At 39.2% G+C, this 20997-nt stretch overlaps 4 protein-coding genes, 1 long non-coding RNA gene and 1 other non-coding gene across 14 annotated transcripts in view; 4 read left to right on the top strand and 2 right to left on the bottom strand.

Annotated features, from left to right (window-relative positions):
- The first annotated feature begins 2842 nt into the window (after nucleotides 1–2842).
- LOC123978058 (alpha-1,6-mannosyl-glycoprotein 2-beta-N-acetylglucosaminyltransferase) lies at nucleotides 2843–6858 on the top strand. Its single transcript, XM_046061173.1, has 2 exons — nucleotides 2843–3069; nucleotides 3192–6858. Exon 2 carries the CDS (start codon nucleotides 3471–3473, stop codon nucleotides 4731–4733), a length of 1263 nt encoding a protein of 420 aa, XP_045917129.1. The 5' UTR covers nucleotides 2843–3069; nucleotides 3192–3470; the 3' UTR covers nucleotides 4734–6858.
- A 200-nt stretch (nucleotides 6859–7058) lies between these two features.
- brox (BRO1 domain and CAAX motif containing) lies at nucleotides 7059–16375 on the top strand. The gene is made up of 13 exons (XM_046060471.1): nucleotides 7059–7195; nucleotides 7691–7809; nucleotides 8050–8156; nucleotides 9593–9689; nucleotides 10219–10314; nucleotides 10441–10513; nucleotides 11014–11119; nucleotides 11316–11405; nucleotides 12299–12384; nucleotides 12541–12622; nucleotides 13303–13453; nucleotides 14261–14420; nucleotides 14545–16375. The coding sequence occupies exons 2-13, from the start codon at nucleotides 7709–7711 to the stop codon at nucleotides 14626–14628; spliced, it is 1233 nt and encodes a 410-aa protein (XP_045916427.1). The 5' UTR covers nucleotides 7059–7195; nucleotides 7691–7708; the 3' UTR covers nucleotides 14629–16375.
- LOC123977630 lies at nucleotides 16228–19299 on the bottom strand. Of its 5 annotated transcripts, none has more exons than XR_006826717.1 (3): nucleotides 19078–19299; nucleotides 18011–18723; nucleotides 16228–17485 (listed from the first exon to the last, which is right to left on the bottom strand). It is a non-coding gene; the product is annotated as an uncharacterized LOC123977630 (long non-coding RNA). The 5 variants fall into 5 exon arrangements; XR_006826718.1 differs by having other exon boundaries at nucleotides 18011–18718; XR_006826720.1 differs by having other exon boundaries at nucleotides 18011–18715.
- On the top strand, nucleotides 16817–18245 carry LOC123977629 (protein FAM177A1). The gene is made up of 5 exons (XM_046060472.1): nucleotides 16817–17061; nucleotides 17335–17496; nucleotides 17583–17637; nucleotides 17762–17856; nucleotides 18013–18245. Exons 1-5 carry the CDS (start codon nucleotides 17041–17043, stop codon nucleotides 18208–18210), a joined length of 531 nt encoding a protein of 176 aa, XP_045916428.1. The 5' UTR covers nucleotides 16817–17040; the 3' UTR covers nucleotides 18211–18245.
- trnas-gcu lies at nucleotides 18627–18708 on the bottom strand. Its single transcript has one exon. It is a non-coding gene; the product is annotated as a tRNA-Ser (tRNA).
- The window catches only part of mep1a.1 (meprin A, alpha (PABA peptide hydrolase), tandem duplicate 1), a 10973-nt gene continuing 9091 nt past the window's right edge, over nucleotides 19116–20997 (top strand). Inside the window, exon 1 of one of the 5 annotated variants that reach the window (XM_046060470.1) lies at nucleotides 19116–19229. The gene's annotated coding sequence lies outside the window, so the exon portion shown is untranslated. The remainder of the gene's footprint in view (nucleotides 19230–20997) is intronic. The other 4 variants (XM_046060465.1, XM_046060468.1, XM_046060466.1 and 1 more) reach the window with 4 other exon arrangements.

Genomic DNA, 20997 nt, shown 5'->3' with positions numbered 1-20997 from the left:
CTGAAATGCCTTTGGAGACGGCTTATGGTAGAAAAATTAACATTCAATTCACGGCCAACAGGTCTGGTGGACATTCCTGCAGTCAGCATGCCAATTGCACGTTCCTCAAAACTTGCAACATCTGTGGCATTGTTCTGTGTGATGGAACTGCACATTTACAAGTGGCCTTTTATTGTGGCCAGCCTAAGGCAATACCCATGCTGTCTGATCAGTATCTTGATATGCCACACCTGTGAGGTGGATGGATTATCTCGGCAAAGGATAAGTGCTCACTAACACAGATTTTGACAGATTTGTGAACAATATTTGAGAGAAATAGGCCTTTTGTGTACATAGAGAAAGTCTTAGATCTTAGATTTCAGCTCATGATGAACAGGGGCAAAAACAAAAGTGTTGCATTTATAATTTTGTTCAGTGTATATTATAGAAGGGGATATGGTAAACATGGAGAGCAAGAGGGGTGTGCTATGCAACTATACTTCCTGGCTGAATTTAAATTATGCTGCGGTTTACATGGCAGTCCGTAGAGCACAGTGACAATTGAACATTATTATTAAATACAACTTTCAGTCTCTCTTAGTAGTTTATATGAAAGAGGAACATTTATAATTGCACAACACAGGAGAACAAAGCCATATCTGTCTCTTTTGTCCACTCAGAATAAAAGGATCTTTGCAGCATAGACAAACATTCTAAATACTCTAAAACCCTGTTTGTCTGTGATATATTATCAGTTCTCTAACTTGATTTCCAAACAAAATTCCCAGCTTCAGATAGGTGTATGTCTGATACACGTGAATTCAGCAGTACTGTGTTCAGAATCTCCCTGAGAAAATCTTGATAAACGTCACTGGTTTTGCCAACACTGTTTCTTTTGAAGAAGAGATACGCTCTGCACCACAATTCAGGCCACATAATTTAAAAGTGAAATTATTTCAGGCAGTGCTACAGTTGCAGTTACAATTATCTCACTGGATCACACACCCTATCTGTTTGTGTTATCTGGAGGAAGTGATACAGAAACCCCAGCAATAACAGGCAAACAGGGATGGGCCTAACTATCCCCATTGGTGAGGATTATTTAAAGAAAATGTCATAACAAACTACCATTTGCAAAAAAGATCTTCTCACAGTGTTGTAGCCTCAAAAGAACAGACGCCTACATTAAAATAGGAACTGCCTTATTGGAGCCTACCATTCACAGCCTCTGTCACTGACAGTCTTGTGACAGACATGGTTAGAAATAAATACAAACTGATTTAAATCAAATTTAATGTTACAATATAACACAGAGAGATTTGGAAAGCTTTTTGATAGGATTTCAGGTAATTAAAGATTAAATATATGTATAGTATATATACTGAACAAAATTATAAATGCAACACTTTTGTTTTTGCCCCCATCATAAGCTGAACTCAAAGATCTAAGACATTCTCTATGGACACAAAAGGCCTATTTCTCTCAAACATTGTTCATCATGAGTTCAGCTCATGTTGAATAGGGGCCAAAAACAAAAGTGTTGCGTTTATAATTTTGTATTTGTAGTATTTGATTACTGTTTGAGAGATTAGATATGTACTGTAAGACAAAGATATTAGAGCAAATATCACAAATATCAGAGAATCACAGTAGTTGAGACAAGAAGATATAAAAGCATGCAGTTCAGTCTCCATATCGTTTAATGACAGGAATGATTTTATAGTTATATCACAATTTAAACCACAATCAAAGATCACACCGGGATTTCTTACATGGTCTCAGTTTTAAGGGAGATTTAGGTATACAGAAGAATATACTTAACACAGCTAATATCTCACATTAGCCTTTAATATGGGTTGTTGGCAGAGAGATTATGATGGTAATTCTTATCACTGTTTTCAACCTAATACATAATACATAAAAACAAACAGTTTATATAATGCCAATTCCAACAGAGGTTATCTTATTGCAGTTTTCATAAAGAGCAGGTCTAGACCATACTAATAGGTAATATTGTGTCAGTGTCATAGGTCAAAAAACAGTGGAATGCAATGCCTGATATTGCATATGCAGGGTTGGTTAATATGACCATACACTGAATATTATGAGATGATCATGAGCTTTGCCACCATGTTCATACTGTGGTATGAATGGTATTTTAGTATCTATGGTTGTAGTGGGTCATTGCAAGCAATTATGAATTTGTATACGAGTTTGTTTTTTTGCATTAATGTGATTAAGTACTTTGATTTGCCACTTATTTAGTTCAATGGATTTCTGTCTGGTTATTTTATTAATTATTCAGTTTTCCACTAAGTGTAGCCTACTAAACACGTGTATAGCCTACTGATATCACTAGATGCAGGTATTTTTTCATGTGTCTCAATCCTAACACCTTCTAATTATTAAACAAAACCATTTGACATGTCACAACAAGTGAAACTCATGATATTACGCATGGCTTAACAAACAGCACAGGTATTCTCAAACACAGTGTGCTTCTGAAGCCTAACACTGTCCCACTATCTGATACTAGCTCCACAGTAGGCTATCTAGTTGCATCTCATGTTGTAGTCTCCTCCTATCAGGGTATCAACATTTCTTGCAGTCTTTCAGCCGTGTAGTTTCAGGTATTATACCCCAAACCCTTTTGTTCTGTGTTTGGGCGAGATGTCTAACAAGAAAACTTGATTCCAATTCAACCAGTCAAACCTGAACAGGTAACCTAAATGGGGATTCGGGGTTGGGGGATTTTGACTTTGAACGCTGAGCAGTTGCTTTAGTAATACTTCCATTCCAGAACACTAATCCTCTGTATAGGCATTGTACTTAGGCTGCAGCGTATATTCATTTTCTTTCTGTGGCTGACTGTCCTTAGCTTCACTATTCAAATAGAGCCTGATTTACATTTTCTTCTCATATTACACAACTATAGGTAGGACAATGATTCGTTGAGCTGGAGCTCAGTCTCTCCCCAGTTGGCTGGATTGTACACGTCAGCAGTCAATATGTTGCAGCCAAGATGTATCATAGTCCAATGATCCTCTTCCTGGTACGAGCGCGTTGACACATTACACCTAGTTTACGGGGGTAAGTGAAATTACGGTAGGCTAACCGCAGAGTGTTAGCTTGTCTTTATTAACATTAAACTATCGTATAAGTTGTACACAACGCTCACTTAGTCGGTTTGCTTTGTTCGACTTTTTCTACAGGTGGCAAAAAAAAACCTAACACAAGCGGCTGAAGCGACTGTCGCTAATGACACGGTTTTGAAGTGGAAAGACGGTCTGGCGAGACGAGAATCAGCCATCAGGACAAGTTTGACATCTGCTTTAAGGCGCGTCACGAGTCGTCGGGCTGTTTCTTACGAAGGCTGGAGTTTTACCGCACGAGGAAACATTGTTTCACAAACATGTTCACCGTGGAGACGCGCGAGATAAGGTGAATGAAAGCCACCGCTGTTGTCCCAAACTTGTTTGTACTTTGAGAAAATGAGGTTCCGGCTTCTCAAAAAGAATTTGCTCGCGCTGTTGGGGGTTTCCTTAATAGTGGTGACTCTCCTGTTTTCAACGCGCGTGTTTTTAATTTCCGATGATGATGATACAAGTGGATCTAGTCCCGCCGGGCGCGGAGGTCAGGACACGCATTGTGGTGACACGGTGAAGTTTAACTTCGGTTCGCTGCCAGCATTGGGTCTGTCCGTTTTCAATGCCAATTACAAGCAGTGTGTCCATAATGCGGATAAGTTTCCTGGAGAGCCCCAACTGGTGCTGGTTGTGCAGGTTCACAACAGGCCTGAATACCTCAGACTGCTCATCAAGTCACTGCAGAAAGCTGCTGAGGTCCACAGCTTCCTCCTCATCTTTAGCCATGACTATATTTCAGAGGAAATAAACGCCATTGTGCAAGGGATAACTTTCTGCAAAGTATTGCAAATTTATTTCCCTTTCAGCACTCAGCTGTATCCCAGTGAGTTTCCTGGACAGGATCCACGAGACTGCCCTCGAGACATATCCAAGGACAACGCTCTAAAAACAGGATGCCTCAATGCAGAACACCCTGACTCCTATGGACACTACAGGGAGGCCTTCATTACTCAAACCAAACACCACTGGTGGTGGAAATTGCACTTTGTGTGGGAGCGAGTGCAGGCAATGCAGGGCTACAGCGGTTTTGCAATCTTTCTGGAGGAGGATAACTACATCTTACCTGACTTTTTCCATTTCTATAAATCAATGATAGCGTTCAGGACGAGCAGCTGTCCAGATTGTGACATGCTGGCTTTGGGTAACCATAACAGCCTGACTGAGTTTTCCAGACTGTCCAACAAGGTGTTGACCACTGGGTGGATGTCTACTAAACACAACATAGGCATGGCCATCTCCAGGGAGGTGTACTACAAGCTGATGGGCTGCAACGACGAATTCTGCACCTATGATGACTACAACTGGGACTGGACTCTGCAGCACCTCTCTGGAGCCTGCATATCAAAGCCCCTCAAAGTGCTTGTGGCGCAGGGCTCCAGGGTTCTCCACACAGGAGACTGTGGCCTTCACCAGAAGGAAAACTGCAGGCCAGAGTGGGCCTCGCAGAGGGTTGAGGAGGGCCTTCAAGTGGCCAAGGACGGCCTGTTTCCCCCATCTCTTGTCCTCAGTGGTGCAGAAGCAGTGGAGCACAAAGCACACATGAAGAACGGAGGATGGGGAGACATTCGAGACCATATTCTATGCAAGAACTACGCCAAACGTCTTTGAACGTTTCTCTAACTGATATGGGTGAAATGTTCATTAGTATTGTGCAGATGTGCCATTCATACACAACGTTTCAGGGTCTCAGAGGGTGCAGTGGGTTGTGTTTTCACTTAGTGTATTAATGTTGTCTTCCAGCGAGGTCTTCAATAACGTGGACCAACACGAGTCAAGAATGTTGCATGTGCACAGCTAGATATCAGCTTGTCTTAAAATTTAAAAAAAAACAAAAAACACAGTTGCCAAAGACTTTCTTGATGTTTGTGTCAGTGTATGAAGTATGCTAGCTCACCATCACCAGGTTTGTTTATCTCTGGGTGTCTTTCATGCCAAAACATTAGATAAAAATTTTTTTGCACAGTGATGGGAAATAGGAGTAAACTATATCAGTGTGCATATTAGCAGACGGTAATTTGCAATTTTATTTGCAAATATATTTTCTTGACTGAGAGCAAAGCACAGAATGTAGTTTATTCACAAGAAGGTCAATGTGTTAGTGTATGTGGAATTAATTGCATTGCTTTTATGAACCATTCAATTGCAGTTTTTTTTTAATTATTTTTTTTTACATGTGCTTTTTTTTCCTGGTACGATTTTTAAGTGCAACAACAAAAAAAAGAACATGTAGTGTACAGGCTTAAAGGTCTATCAAAATGTGTATGACAATCTTATATGTAATAGGAAAGCTGTAGCTTACAGTTTGTTTTTAAGTTGACCGTTTAGTGTCAAAATGATTTCATGCGCATAACAGAATTTGCGTTACTGACTGTAACCTTCACTTTCTGTTTGTTATAACCAGGGGTCTTTTATTGAGGCGAGTTCAACTGACACCACTTAATCAGTCTCCTGCTCCTCGCTGTATCGACCTGCAGTTGCAACAACGAGAGCTGGCTTGATCATAGATAGATATTTTTTTCCTTTTGGTTGTGACTGTATATTTGCTTTCTGATAGGTGGAAAGTGACCTTTTGGAGTGTTGTTCAAGAGCTTTCGTCAACATCAGGGTCATCTGTGTCATTCTGTGTTTCTCAATTTGCACCTTTTTTTTTATTATTAGAATTAATGTTGGGTTATAACATCCAGATGAAAACAGAATGCTTTGCATTGGAATGTTACAAAAAGGAAGGACATGTTCCTTTTTCTGGCATTCATTCAATAGTTTGTGAATAGATATCCCACTATAGCTGAAGTTATCTTTTTACAGTGTAAAACAATGAGAAAATATGCATATTGCAGAAGGCTTGATGATGCTATTATGCCTTAAAGCTGACCAAAAGTACCTTCTGACTGTTCCTTTGTGCCTAAACTTGTTTTTAAGACATTTGAAATGGTGCACTGATAACATTGTTGTTGACCAAGTACTTACATGTGTCCGTCAATGTTGGGGACTTGCACTTCCCCCGATGCATAGTTTTGACATATGTTGAGGGGAAATGGAATGTGAATGTTAATTTCACAGAAATCTTTAATTGTACAATCAGGAAAAAAGTAATGTACAATGACTCACTTGGCTATCTTGTAACAAGTGACAGTGGCTACCGACAAGTGGTTTAAACTGAAACTGGTGGACATCAGTGTGCTTTGTGGAGATTCCTTTTCATGAAATATGAATTTAATGTGATCATGAGATCAATTCTGTTTTATGTTGAAAAGGACAATGGATTCTTAAGGAACATGACAAAGATCTACTTTGTAAAAAACACTTTCTCTGGCATGTGTGTATGTACAGTATTTGGGTTTGTTTGATTCCTTAGTTGGGGAGATGTACACATGTTGAGAAACTTAATGTTTGCCAAATGGGGGGGGGAATAAAAGGCTGAATTTAATTGTGTCATCGTTAAACAATAACTAACAGTTTTTACAGGTCGCATATTTATTATGAACTTACAGGTAACTATAATTTCTTGGAGCGGTTTCCTGGATTTTATTTTTCTTTGGTCTAATGGAGACAGTGTTCAGTGGGTACACTCGAGTTAATACCCAGGTCATTACACAGCATTGTTAACTGAAAATACAGTCTGTCTACATGCAAGCATACAGTGTCTGTTATTTGTTATTTTAGCAGTTCTTTAAAAGTTGTCTAAAAGTCAACAGCTGCTCAACACAACAAATTAAACTTGGATAAACCTGAAGACGTAGCCTTGTGGTTTGCTTATAATTTGTACCAAATTAGTTATTTCCTGGAAAAACTCAAAGAAATAATGAGGAATTCCAGGCAGACTATCACTGTCTGATCTGCCACCTGTTAAAAATAGTCAGATCACGGGCACGTTTGAGGCCTTTTGAGCTGCTGAACCCTGAACAAAAGAGAGGCTGCTCAGAGATCTGAGGTATGTACCTCAGTCATGTGACTGAACCCTGCTTCCATTGGTCAGCTTTTACTCCGTGTTTATTTCCGGAAGTAAGTTGTCAGTGTCAGACTTTCCGTAAGGAGTATTAAACCTCCAATCTACAGAGCCGGAACGACAGGTAAACCATTAAACTTACACTATATTTAAATTATTATTTAGTAGTGTTATAAGTCAGTTGCCGCGACGATTCAGTTTAGTAAATCGTGTTTATGGGTCTAGATGTAGCCACTGTTAGCCATTAACGTTAGCTGTTATAAAGTTAGCTTACGTAATGGACTTTTGTCTATAGTAGACAGACATACAGTTATTAAAAACACCATTCATAGAAAGCCCAACGCCAGAGTGTATAATTATTTCAGCAACGTAACATTGGGGATGGGCAAAGAGAGAGTGCTAACACGGCTAGCGAGCTAACGTTACACCGACGGTATCGGTCAAATGACGTTAGCCGAGATGACCCACGCTAGCTAACGCTCCTTACTTTAATAAATAACTTGACTCACTAAAATACACTGTTTGGGCGGCAACTCATTCCACTATATCCAAAATATAATACCAGAAATATAACGCACTCATGAGCTCCTTGTCATCCTGTATTTTTCAACCTGTTTAGGTGTGTCTTCATCACAGGATGGCACATTGGTTTCACAGAAACCCACTGAAGGCAACAGCGCCCGTGTCCTTTAATTTTTATGGAGTGGCAGGGAGCCCCGCTGCCAACAAGATATGCAAGTATGTCTTATCTCCAGTTAATACATTGTTATCAAATTGTAGGGTGACTATGACCATGAACACACATGACATTAATAGTGCATAGTTTTTGCCTTGTCTCCTTAGGTGCTCTCATGATGATACAATGTCCTATGCCTTAGAAGATGGCAATGTGTTGTTGGATATAATCACTCTCTAATATTCTAATGATCACCGGGTCTTTAGAGCATCAATTGATTGCTTTTTGTTTGACACATTCAGTGACCTGAGGACAACCAGGGCGAGACTGCTGGAGATGTTCACTGATGTCACCTGCAACCCCGAGATCATGAAAAATGCCACAGATGCGTACTTCTCCCTCCTACAAGGTATGTTTACATTCCAGCAAAATCACAATATGGTGCAGTATCCAGATCACAAATCGGAGCTGGAATTCATGATAAAGGTAAAATGTGTCACAACATGTAATTTTACAGATGCCCCGGCCTACTTTTCATATTCTCCAGATGTAAAGGAACACACAAAAGTTAGAGAACCCTTTAAAATGCAGTGATGCCTGTCCCTAAGTCAGTATGTACAAACTCGTGCTGTTCAGTCAAACATTGTTCAAGCCAACAGAGCTTTTTAATTTTAGTATAGATCCCAAAGTTTCCCATGATACCAAATTAGACTGAATATGAAAGAAATGTGAACAAAAGATGTTCAAGACATCTGTATTATTTACATTTGATGAAATTTGTTGAGTTTGATCAAGCTGCTAGAGAATTAGAAAACATTGTATGTAATTCTGTCAGACAGAGTGGAATAAAATCATTTTCTAACCTTTAAGATACTCAATGGAAAATTAATGGGGAAAACTAGGTGTTAAAGAGTTAACAGTCAGTTATATATGCTAGCACATAAATTAGACACTGCAGGGCAGCTCAGGGATTTTAGCAGTTGTCCACTTATCATAAGGTCGGTGGTTCGATCCCCCAGTCTCCAAGTCAGTCTCCTTGGGCAAGATACTGGACCCCACATTTCACCCGATGGCATATGTCTGCCATCGGTGCGTGAATGTATATGAATGTGTATTTCTGTTTCTGATGGCAGATGCTCCTTAGCCTCTGCAATAGGGTGAATGTGATGGAAGTGTAAAGCGCTTTGAGTGGTCGGAAAGGCGCTATACAAGTACGGACCATTTACAAACACATTTGCACATGCCTAGTACACATGTACACATGTATTTTTATAACCAGAGTTTTTACTCCTTCGTTCAAAAAAAAAAAAATCTTTGTCTACATGTAAATGCAAAAACACACTATCAAGCGCTGTCAAGAACATGCAAAACCACCAGGCGCGATATGACCCTAACCGTAGAGCCATGTGGCCAATCAGAGCCTAATAAAATCGTAAACAAAGCAGGCAGTGGTACACAATCTGACATCAAACACAGCAGATAGCGGCACCCACTCTGACGTCGCAAGGCAAAGATTCAGGTTTTACAGTCTACACAACAACACTGCAACCGGCGTTTCTTAAAATCTTCACGCCGGCAGGGGTTTTCAAAAATGTTTGGTTTCAGTGACCTGATGCTGCGTTTCCGTGTGGACGAACGGCCTAACCGCGTAGAAAAACTTGCGGTTTTGAAAATACCCGTGTTCATGTAGACAGTAAAAGTAAATACTATAATGGCTTTCTATTATTAATTATTGTAAACTGTGTTTCTCTTTGTTTGCCCTCTAACATTACATTCATTCATTTGATTTTGCTTTGCACCTAACCAGCTGCTTCTCTCTTTAAATATTGGTTCATGATACAATAGGCTTAATCGTGTCCTTGGATGGAACTACACAGGAAAACAAGATGAGGTTCTTCCAGAACTTCAAGTGGACTGACACCTTACAAGGAAATATACCAAGGTAAAAACACAGAGTGGATACTTCCAACCTAAGTGGAAGCATCATTATTTAGTTTTTATGGTTGCAGGGCACTGTTAAGTGGATGGGAAGTGCTTTCCAGGAGGCCGTTAACCAACTCTTTAAAAGATGTTCATTCATTTTTGAATTGCGGGGTGTTGCAAGTAATACTTGTTTAGGAGTTCTGGTCAGAACTGATCGCTAAACACTTGAATAACATTCAGAAACACAGAAAAGAAGTCTATTATTGTAACTCACAAGTTGAATATTAAACACACAGATAAATATAACATCAGTGTTATCTACTATGTCATTGGGTCTAATCCTCACAGCAATGCTGACCACACGTAACCCAGCTCTGTGTTGCTCATTCAGTTGTACCACAAAGGCTTACAGGACATAAACAGACTTTCTGATTAGTGGTTACCCTGCAAAACCAGCAGCTACAGTGAGCTGTGTCTTGTACGTGCACATTTCTAATCTTAGCATTGTTGACTTGTGTGTCTGTATAACCCACTGTCTCTCCTTCCAGTGCCCAGCAGGATGCAATCTTTGAACTGGTCTCCATGGCCTTCAATGTAGCTCTCTGGTACACCAAGTTTGCCTCAAGACTAGCAGGGAAAGAAAAGTATGTGCTTTACTGTCTGATGTTAAGTCAGTTTGATTGATTGATTTATAGATGTTTAAAAATTGTACATTTGTTTGTTACTATACTACTAAATATTTGTTACTGTCATGTTTTCCTGTTCAATAGCATAACGGAGCCTGAAGCTAAAGATGTTCACCGGAGCTTGAAAGTTGCTGCTGGTATATTCAAAAACCTCAAGGTGAGATACATGTACAGAAAAGTCTTCTTCCTAACTTATTATATAGCTGTAGGACCCCCCCCTTCCTTTTTGGTGCTGTTACTTTGATACTGACATGTTATTTCTACGGTATACATAATATACATATACATACTAATATCTGTTTTGTGTGATGAATTAATATTGATTAGAGATATGTTTGGAAATACCAGAATTCTTCACAGTTGAAACTAAATAAAGCACATTTTATTAAAGTCCTCTCAAATGACCCCAACATTCCATTTTACAAAAAGCTTGGTGCAAATCAGACTTTGAAAACCTGCTGTAAAATGTAAAAAGCCATAACAAGGAGATTTTGCACTTCTTGTTCCTTTACTTCCCCTGCAGCACACAAGCCCCAGTCAGATTGCTACAGCCTCTCAAACGCAAAGCAAAAGCAAAGAAATGCACCAATTAATAATACACCAATGACTTGAAAGCTGATTTTTGAAACGGCCTTTTTTTGGGCATGTTTGCCACAGGAGGTCCACATCCCTCGTCTCATCACCCCAGCCGAAAAGGGCCGGGACCTGGAGCCCAGAGTGATTGATGCATATATCATCCAGTGCCAAGCAGAGGCGCAAGAAGGTAAAGTAGCTCGTTGTGTCAGACATATTTCTATTAGACTAAAACACCTTCTTTCTTATTACTGTTAGCTTTTTTGGGGAAACAATTGTTTTAAATCTTCTTAAATACTCCCTGAGCTTTGCTACAGAGGTGTATATTTCTTTACTTGCTGAGACAATTAATTAATTTTTTTATGATCTATTTCTCTTTTTTAAAGTGACCATCGCCAGAGCGATTGAACTGAAGCACAATGCCACACTCATTGCAGCGCTGGCATTTGAGACAGCAAACTTCTATCAGAAAGCTGGTCAGTATTTTGGCACTTGTGATTTTGAAAATGTCTGTTGAAGGATTACAGTGCTCAGTAAATGTTGGCAATCATTCAAGCAAATGTAAGCGTGCTCGAGTTAGCCAAAGGCTAGTTTTCATTGGCAGTCCACTTGCCAGATGTTATTAGGCATCCTAAAATAGTAAACTGTTCTTTCTTTCCTTAATGGTAGTTTTGTGTACATGCATCAACCACAGTTGTTGTGGATGGGTGTGAGACCTGGGAAGTCCTTATCACTGATGCACACGTGAAAGTAAAATAGTATGAATCCTTACTTTTAGCATTTATTCATTCTAATCACCAACACATGTACACAGTACAAGGTGCATACTGTAGCTGTTGTAGTTTAAGTTCAGTTGTGAAGCACAATTTCACATTTAATTTTTGTTTTACATGGAGATAAAATATTATTATTATTATTATTATTACAACGTTTTCTGACGGTCATGTTAGCACATGTTAGTACAGCAGCACTATGAGAAATCCTGAGTATCATAAGCTCTTGAAGCAAGTCATGTGCGTTTGTGTCTGTGGTAGTGCCCTTGTGGATCAATATCTAGTCAAATCAAAAATCCAAACATCTTGTCAAACTCCCACATTTGTGTAAAACTGACACAGAGAGCAGTTCTCACTGCTCTGTGTCAGCTTGATCAACTATGATGTTGAAATAGACCTTTCCATAGGCTTTCTCTGGGACCTAGAACCTGGGAAGGAATAATCCCTCACTGGCCCTTAAAAGGCGTGAGGCCCTGTGCTTCTGCACCACTCGCACACCCCATGTGACATCTATGGTAATAATCTGAAATGCTCTCTCGGTCAGTCACCAAACAGAAGCTATGACAGGCTATTAAAGTCAGTATTTCTGTCTGCAGACCACACGTTGAACACGTTGGAGCCAGAGTGCAGTAGCAAGTGGAGGAAGTATTTTCAGCTGAAGCAGCACTTTTACATGGCTTACGTAAGTTAATGCATATCCTAATGCATTTCACAGTACTTTTATTTATGTAAAGTTACCTCACTAAACATACGTGCTTTGGATGAAACCAGTTTATCTTTACTAAGAAGAAAAATGACAGATCAGGCTCTTGATTATACTCATTCATTCTGTTTGCAGGCATACTGCTATCATGGTCAGACGCTGCTGGCGAGTGACAAGTGTGGTGAGGCTATAAGATCTCTCCAGGAGGCAGAAAAGTGTATGTATATCTATAAAAAGTGTTGGATTTAATGCGTTAAACATGTTGTTACACCTAAAAATCTTCTTTTTAAACCACATACTGTATTTGTGCCTTTGCACATAAGTTTTTCCCCATTTCTGTGAATCTGTATGTACAGTACATTATGTACAGTGTGTTATTATGTAAGCATGTTGTGTTTAGTTTGATTTGTTTTGGTTAAGTGCATTCTGCAAAAGCCTTACACAGCATGCATCTAATTAGTCAACAGAAAAGAGCAGCAAGTAGAAAGGTTATAGTTGAAAGTATGCAGTAATGTTTAAAGGCATAATGAGTAGGATTTGTCGGTTGCAGTTTGTAAACGGATAATTCAAAGTGGGCTCCTTGAGCAAGAGCAGTGACGGTCCAGTGAGCTACAGAGTGAATGAAGATTTTTTTTTTTTGGCAAATCCTTGTCATTATGCCTTTTAAGTACTTCTAGAATATATCATATGTTCACTTGAGTTCAGTAACACGTAGTTCGAGTAGGTCATGACACAGGTGTTTCCTGTGTGTTTTGTTTCCTGTGTGAGTTCGTTTCCTGTGTGTTGCTGCACTGTTTTTGGTCACATCTCGTCATGAAATCAAGATGCATGTTTATTCCTTGCTACCCTTTGCTGCCTGGCTTTCTTTTGTATTAACACGAAGACTTCTCTGTTTAGGTTACTCCCGCGCCGAGGCGTTGTGTAAAGAGTATCGTCAGACCAAAGGCCCCGGCACCACAGCCAAACCATCAGAGCAGCTGTTCTTCCTCAAACTGGGCGGTGTCATTAAAAATACACTGGAGAAGTGCCAGAGAGAAAATGGCTTCATGTGAGTCAGTCAGGCAAGACACAGAGAGCAGACATATATTGTTTGTTACATTGTATATTTTAGTGGAAGTTTTATGTATTTATACAAGTTCAGATGTGCAAGAATATGTATTTTGTTTGGCCTTTAATTGTGGCCAGCCTAATACCCATGCTGTCTGATCAGCATCTTGATATGCCACACCTGTGAGGTGGATGGATTATCTCGGCAAAGGAGAAGTGTTCACAGATATTTACAGATTTGTGAACAATATTTGAAAGAAGTAGGCCTTTTGTGTGCATAGAGAAAGTCTTAGATCTTTGAGTTCAGTTCATGATGAATGCGGGCAAAGACAAAAGTGTTGCGTTTATAATTGTTTTTCAGTGTATTTAAGTTCAGATGTGCAAGAATATCTATTTTGATTATCATTTGTATTATATATTAATTATCCCATTTATTTTGTTGCATTGATGGCAACAATGGCTGAGGACAGCTGATAGAATTTTTTTACTTTTGACTTTTCGATCTCAACGCTAGGAAAGATACTTTTTAAATGGGAACTGAGCATGGGAACTCTGTTTCAGTGTAGCATGCAAGTGCTAAACTGAAACCAGACTATGCCCTTGTTTATCAAGCACATTAACTTTTCTATGATTTTAATAATAATTTTCTCAACCATGTGCACACTTTTAGTTGGCTATGCATACAGCATCTTTCCCAGTTGTAACAAAGTGGCAGACATCAACATCGTCAAAACTTAAACATCTACTCTTAAACACAACACTTAAACACTACCCCTTTTAAATCATAACTTTGGACATATTTCCTCAGATACTTCCACAAGGTCCCAGCTGAGGCGCCCCAGCTGGAGTTGAAGGCGAGTTACGGCCTGGCTGAGCCAGTCCCATTCGAGCTGCCGCCTCTCGCTGAGCTGTGCACTGCTGAAGTCTATGCCACCTTTGACCTGACCAAGGGAGCCAAAAATGACAAGGTACTGCAGCTTCAACAAAGTCCGGATGACCTAATGAAATCTTTATTCCCATTAAATAATAGTCTACATCTGTTTCTGAGGCTGTGTTGTTCCATTATCTGTGTTATTTTTACTTTAACCCCAGGCCAAACCCAAGGAGGAGGAGGTGAAACCAGTGAAGGAGCCAGATTTGAAGCCTCAGAAGGACACGGGCTGTGTCGTCTCCTAAACTTTCCACAGATTGCATTTTCAGCCTCATGCTTCAGAACCATCTATTGTAATGATGGCATCCATATTTCTTTCATATAAACCTCCACAGGACAAATGTATTTTTTTGGGTAATATTAATCCATGGTGTTTTACCATCTATGCTGAAACATGTGTATTGTATTTGGGTATCCATGCATCTAAACTACAGCCAGTCACTTCACAGAAGCTCACCGCTTCTCATAACCTTAAACATTTTAAAAGTTATTTCAAGATGGAATATTAGTAATTAAATGTTAGCTGAAAGAATTACATGAGGTAATTTCAAAGTAGAACGATTAAAATAAAAAAGCCTTATGGGCGAAGTAGTTATTAATGGTGCCTTTGGCTGCAATGTAAACCTGTAAACTGTGGCCCCCTTACAGAAGCGTCTGGTGTTTAACCTTCTTGGCACTGTAGTGCTCTGGCCTGAATATAGATGACTCAAATAATGGGAACTGGCTCATTAAACACGCTGAAAAGTATTGATAAAAAAGACATAATAAATTGAAAAGTTTACCACTACATGGAATATGATGAAACCATCCTAAATGAGTACTTATAGGCTGTACTATCTATAGTATACTACAATATGTTTGGATAATTTGAATGCATTTCAAGTTGAGATTTGTTCAGAACTTCCTCATAAAACACTGGGAGGGAGCATTTGGTTTGTTTTAGCTGTAGGAGTTTACAATCAATATTTGATTTAGATCACAACATATGTACTGTAGTTACTTTTGTACATGACATGACATAGCCTTTTTCTTTTTTACCTCTACTATTCATTTAGGAAAACTTTACTACTTACACAAGGTTAAATCATTCTTTTATGTGCTTCAGTATTCTGTGATATATCCCTTTATTATAGTACTTCTTAATTTATTTCTATTGTAATGTCATGATATTTTAGTTGAGAACTTAAACACTTTAAAAAAAACAACACAGTTCTGTGTGACTCCAATCATATGTTTTCGGTGATGTTGTTTTTCATGTTTCAGTGGACACACCAAAATACCTGCTGAAACATACAGTAAAAAGCTTTCTCTTGTAAACTGTTCTGTTGCTGAGAGTGCTGTTGTCAATAGTTGTACATTTTTTTTATTGTACATTTATTGAGTGTTGTCCCCTTCCTTAAAAGAGAGCGTTATCAGATCCCATGGCGGGGCGGGTGGGCACATGAACATCCTGGTCTAAAATACTTTGATGTGCTGTTAAAGTGCTGCTCCTGCTTTTTCACAGAATTTGCCACGCTCCCTCTTTCAGAATAAAGTCATGTTGGTTAAAGCAGAGCTATCAACTACTGGAAACTTGTATAAACTGTAATATACTGCCCACATGTGCTCATTTATGTCCCTACATGTATATTAGCTTTCCTGAGTTAGACACCAACAGTAGTGACAAGCAGATAAGCTCACTAAGTTTCTTTACAGCACATTTTAACACCTTTGGATTCTATACTCAGGTGTGCCGGGATTTCAGTGGAGATCTAAAGAAATCATAATGGTGAAGGCATTTAATTATTGTTCATTATACCTGGAACAGCAAATTTAATATTGCAGAAATCAGACCAATACTAGTCTTTTATGGTCTTCAAGGCAACTGTTTATTAAAAGGGTGTGTCAGATCACCACGGCAGTGTAAACTCCTGTAGCTCATTATTCCTCCTCTGATGGTGTCTTTCATGTAAAATGTACTTCAAACGCTATTAAATCATCCATAAAACTCCATTCTTCTTGTGCTTACATATGTCATTACAATTATTAAATTACAGTAAGCATCATCCAATCATCTTTGTAACCTTGTTTAGGTAAGTGCTATACACATAAAGTTGTAATTATTATGTTAACGCCACCTATTTTACTAAACAAAGTTCAGATTTACTGGTTAGTACTACTCTGACAGAGCTCTGTCAAGCCTAAGAAAATAACCCTGGTGATCAGGGTTATCTTGGTTCGAGTTTGGAGACAGTGAGCCTGCGTTTCAAAAACATGCAGCGTGTCCCAAATATGTTCTAAATCTATACAATATGTACTACATTCTGCCCCTTGTACATGTAGCACTTAGTATACACTAAAACACTTTACCAATGAGTTAATTAAACAATGTTCTGTCAATCAAGTGACATTCTACACACAACACCGCAAGCCCAGCCCCTCAAGCCCAAGACTGACACTGATTGCGTTACAGTGGCAGCTGTCTAACTACTTGCCTGTGATAAGGTTTGTTCTGCTCTATCTGGCGTCTCAGGTTTCAAGACTGATCCTGTGTCCTGTAGTTTTTTTGCTCCACACAGGAGAGTCAGCGTGGATGGACATACAGTAGAGCCGTGGCCTGAGAAAAAGTCAACAGTGCTGCACTGGAGCGATAAAGAAAGACTTGCAGTACCTGAAGAATGAACAACAGCTACCAGGAAGTAAGTGAAGCAAGACAATGAAGCAAGACAAACAGACATATTAGCTCAGGTTGTGTTCAGTAACTCTCTAGCAAAGGTGTAAGTTAACTTTCAACAGCTGTTTGAAAGTTGTGACCAGACATTGGTGAATCTTCACTCTGGAGCCCGATGCAGTCTGTGTATAAAAGGCCTATAAAATTACAACATGATGGACGCAGATAATGAGCCACAAGGACAATGCGTTCATGAGAATGCAAACAAAAAGTTGATGTATATTCCTGTCCTATCTGGTAGACATCACTAGGCATCCAGGAAACCGACTCTGGGGATCCTGCCATGACCAAACCGAGGAGGATCATCCACTTCTCCAGTGGTGAAACTCTGGAGGAAGAAGACAGTGAGGAGGAAGAAGAGCAGCCATCAAACAGACCTCCCTTCACAGAACCTGCAGAGAGGGTGGGACACTGTTTAAGCAAAACATGTCGTGTTAGAAGTCATCGAGTAGCACTAATATCATCTGTTCTCTCTTTCTGCCTTGTCAGACTAGGTTCTCATTCAAGAATGTGGCCATACGAGTTGGGAGGATTTCACTGCTGAGTATGTAACGTGACAATTAACTACATCTGGGGCATACTAAATAAACAGTAGCCTCATTTTAGCTATGAAGAAAGTTTCACTGAGTGACCAGATGAGATATCTATGTTGTTGTGTCCCAAATTAGCTTGTGATTTCCTTGGAGAGAGACTAGCTGGTGCACTTGGTCTGAATGCAGCCAAATACCAGTACGCCATAGATCAACATCATCGGGTCCACAAGGTAATGTAAAATTTAAGAGCAACAAAACAAGCAAAAAGTTAACTCGCTTAAATAATTGTGTGATTTGCCAGGGCAGGAAATGCCAATAATACAGAAATAGTTTGCTGGTTATTTACTCCTATTTCATTCTCTGAATTTTCTCTATTTCACTCACAGACAACAAGCAGCAAAGCCACAGACAATGTCATGAAAGAACAGGCAGAGGAGATGCACATCTCTTCAAGCCTGGACAGGAGTCGTTATGGAGCAATAGGAGACGTCCGATGTCCCTCCGATTCCCAGGAGAGCTCTGCTGAGAATCACATGGACATATATTCTGAAGGCTGTCACAACAGAGGCTATCAAGCAGATTAGGATTATTTGGAAATAAAACTAAAAGAAGACCATGATGTGAAAGCCTTTGTTTAAAGTGTACGGTATACAAAAAATAATATCATAATGCTTGCTTAAAGTATGTTGGGGCTGTTTGTAATATGGTAATTTTACAAAAAACATACAAGACAGTCTTAAAGATTTCAGGGTGTGACTGTAAAGGAGGGTGCAAGATTGAGATTGCAATTTTCTTTATGTAATCTATATAAATCGATACATAAATTGATTATGGATGCATAAGCAGCTGGTCTGCCAAAGAGAAATGCTATGCTGCTGTTTGCTTTGTATCAAAGGGGACCACAAAATATAGTGATAAATAAAATATACACAACCACGTGAATCACTCACCACGTATATCAAATGGTTGATTATTGAAAAATAAAAGCATTAAAAACTGCCGACGAGGATGGGATTCGAACCCACGCGTGCAGAGCACAATGGATTAGCAGTCCATCGCCTTAACCACTCGGCCACCTCGTCCACGATGCTACTAAACTGATATCGTATCATCATAAATATAGAAAACTATTTCTTGAAAGGTGTTTATGATTTTACATCCACATATTCAGCTAAACTTGGTCAACAAACCTGGGGTGACCTATTTAACGTTAGCTAACGTGCTAGTAAGCGATGCTAATATGCTGATAAGCCATGCTAACGTTAGCTACGACTATGTAAACTTTTAAATGTTAAACGTTGTGGATAACATGTCTGTGTTAGCTAACGTTATTATTAACGTTAAGTTACCCTATATTTTTCATGCCAAACAAAGCACAAGACATTCGGTGTAATTAGGTTTGCGAGGTCGTTAGTTAACGTTTAGCTTACGTTTTCTGGAACACCACTCACCGTAGGTTACCTTAGCAATAACGTTAGCATAACGTTACATTGATTTCTGAATATCTTGTTTAACTCATACCACATCTATCGACAAGCTAAACGCGTTAAAAAATACAGTCTATGTTTAAAACGGGCATTCTTATAACTTAGCTGCAGTCAAGGTACGTTTTACGGTAACGTTAATGAATGTTAACAAAAGCTCTTGGAATGGTTAACGTTAATTTTGGAGAATCTAAGGACGTCATAACTTATATTACCTTAATATATTACACTGGAGTGAAAATGAGAAATTTCCTTTTACATTATGGTGATTTTTAGAAACCCTTTTACGAAGATACTCATTTTACAGTTCACTTTTCTTCGTTATGTTGGACTATATTTATATACATTTATTATATAGTTTTGCCTGCCTGCCGAAAATTGCATACACCTCCAAATAATGCTTTTAAACGCTGTAATATTCTTTGTGGGCTTCATCAATGGTGATAAATGATTCGAAGTATATATTTTATGAGCGTTTATAGTCTTTAGTATTTTAATACACTTTGTATAAGTACCATTCCTTGACATTCAGTAAATATATGTAGTGATAATGCTGTTTGATCAATGAGCACAGCAAAGTGTCTGAAAAGGACCCAAAGAGGTAGATGCATAATTCGGCATCCACCTCTTTTCTAAGCAAATGACCGTTATCACCCATGAGGTGCATGCAGTTCTCGGCAGGCAGGCAAAATTCGGCACAACACCTGTAACGTTAAAGTGTAGCCTAGTAAAACACTGTTCGGTGCGTAGTGACTGTCTACAAAGTGCAACGCCGAAAAGACATAAGTTACTACAGAAATGTTCACGCAGGGGCGTTTCCAGGCTCTTGAAACATTGGGGGCTTAGCCCAGCACAGAAATCTTTCATGTTTTAACCCACCCACCATTGCCACCTATCCAAAGTAGTCTATAGCAACAATAAATTATATATATAGGCTACATTTATTATGAATTTTGTAATAACTACTGATAATAATTAACACTGATATTAAATTGGGGGGTCCTCCTGCTGAAAAATGTGGGCTTTAAACACTTAATTTTCTGCATTCTGGTGACTTTCTTTGTACAAATTTATTGAGGAAATGTCTCACGTGACAATTCAAAATAAGAAGACTATAGTGTAATATAATGCACTAAGGCTGTCAGATATGTTTCTTAGTGATGGCAAGTTCGAGTCTTTTGACAGACTCATTCATTCAAATCTTGTTTATTAAAATGAACTAATCTTTTTTTGAGTCATTTCGTTCATTTTAACTAGGCTGGTTAATGTGGCGCTGCAGCCCTCTATGTTCTCAAACATGGAAGGCTGCCTGGCTTGCTTTATTTGACAAAGTATAACGCACAAATTCACCTCTTCATTACTGTATATTATTATTATATAACTCCCCCCCCTGGGCCCACAACCAAATCAAACCATGTAAAAACCACAGAAATATGTTGTCAATATGTAATCAACAGCCGACCTGCCTCTCATTCTCTGGCGCTGGCAGTCACTCAGCCTGCCGAGTGAACGAAAGACTGAGGAGGACCCATGTGAGCGGTGAACGAGTAGTTCATTCCTCCTCCACAGTAGCTGTCACGTGACAAATGAATGACTCAAACAGACCCACAGTTGAGAGTCGTGAACTAATCAGTTCTGTTTCCTGTGCTTCCTGCTTACCACAGCCCTGTAGCTGAGATGTCACATGACAAATGAACGACTCAAACAGACCCACAGTTGAGAGTCGTGAACTAATCAGTTCTGTTTCCTGTGCTTCCTGCTTACCACAGCCCTGTAGCCAAGCTGTCACGTGACAAATAAACGACTCAAATAGACCCACAGTTCAGAGTCGTGAACTAATCAATTCTGTTTCCTGTGCTGACGGAGCCCATGCAGCTGACATGTGAC

The sequence above is a fragment of the Micropterus dolomieu genome, linkage group LG10 (genome assembly GCF_021292245.1).
Source record: "Micropterus dolomieu isolate WLL.071019.BEF.003 ecotype Adirondacks linkage group LG10, ASM2129224v1, whole genome shotgun sequence".
Lineage (NCBI taxonomy): Eukaryota > Metazoa > Chordata > Actinopteri > Centrarchiformes > Centrarchidae > Micropterus > Micropterus dolomieu.
Note: the sequence above shows the minus strand (reverse complement) of the source record. Positions and strands in the feature narration are given on the sequence as shown.